Raw genomic sequence first — 1,265 nt, 5'->3', positions numbered from 1 at the left:
TTGGCGATCAAATTTTCGCATAAGCCGAAGATCGCTGTACAAATTAGCTGACGAACTGAGAGTGAATCCGGATACGTCGAGATACGTGTGGACAAGCAAATTCGAGTTGAATACGGATACGTGTGGACGTGGAAATTTTTGAATCAGCAAAGAAAAATACGTGTGGAGGGGCCTTATTTCATTTATACACTGTTTACTCATCATCCATACACAGTCGGTTGGAGTTTTCCAGGTGTTCAGCCACTCGCTTCGATCACAGCCGGTGTCAATGGTCTCTCTACAGTGGGCACAGTTCCTCTGTTACGGCAGATGTTCTTAGCCAAGACCGACCTGAAACCCTCACGAAAGCTTTCGTTAAATATAAAATAAATCATAGGGTTTATAACCGCGTTCATAAAATAAAGCATAAGTACAGTAAAGCGGCCATAATTTCTCTTCAAAACCAAGTAGAAGCCAAAAAGATGAGAAAGACTCAGCATTACAAAAGGCAGGAAGCAAACGTAGAACACAACTACAAGGGTGATCAACATTTTGAAAATTTCGCGATTTTGTTTTTCCCTTCTTGCAAGCGTTGCCTGGGTTGGATTGCCAGGAATCGTTCTGTACTGCCATATCTTGAGTCCAATGGCGGTGTAGAGCACTAGCATAATGACAAGAGTTATAGCAAGAATTCCTGCCAAAATGGTGTACCACAATTTCAAAACGTGTGCATCTGAAAGTGTGCATGTGGTGTAGAATCCTCGTTCGACAAGAGTGGAGTAATAGAGCAGAGGCGAGGCGTAAACTGTCGAGATAAACCAGGTCAGAAAAATAATGAGGAAGCAAATTCGGCGAGTAATGAGCTTCTTGTACGGCATGAACACGGCGAAACATCGATCGACGGAGATTGCAAGGATCGTAAGATTAGTGGTGACCATAGAAATCAACGAGAAGAAGACATCCACCTTGCACAAAGCCAACCCAACACTTTCCCGAAGGACCCAGTGACCATTCAAGACAAAGTTATTGTATGCGTGCGGCAAATTCTGTACAGCAAACAGGAGATCAGCTAGAGACATATTGGCGATAAAATAGCAGTTGGTGCTCCTCAAGCGATTTCGAAAGTTCTGTTTAAAAATTAAAAGGACAAGACTGTTTTCTGCCAAGGATACAGCAAGGAGAAACATGCAAATTGTGGTTTTTGTGATGATCACCCCAACGTTTTGTGTATCAGTACCACTGCTGGAGAAATTGGTGGCATTTGCCATCTCTCGAAATGTTTTATG

General features: G+C 42.8%; 1 protein-coding gene across 1 annotated transcript; it reads right to left on the bottom strand.

Annotated features, from left to right (window-relative positions):
• Positions 1–236: 236 nt before the first annotated feature.
• Positions 237–1,265, bottom strand: LOC140949129 (tachykinin-like peptides receptor 86C). Its single transcript, XM_073398364.1, has one exon. It carries the CDS (start codon positions 1,245–1,247, stop codon positions 237–239), a length of 1,011 nt encoding a protein of 336 aa, XP_073254465.1. The 5' UTR covers positions 1,248–1,265.

This window comes from Porites lutea, chromosome 9, assembly GCF_958299795.1.
Source record: "Porites lutea chromosome 9, jaPorLute2.1, whole genome shotgun sequence".
NCBI lineage: Eukaryota > Metazoa > Cnidaria > Anthozoa > Scleractinia > Poritidae > Porites > Porites lutea.
This window is presented reverse-complemented; position numbering and strand designations above follow the sequence as displayed.

Coding starts and splice junctions, on each gene's coding strand:
- LOC140949129 (XM_073398364.1), bottom strand. CDS start 1,247: ATGGCAAATGCCACCAATTTCTCCAGCAGTGGTACTGATACACAAAAC.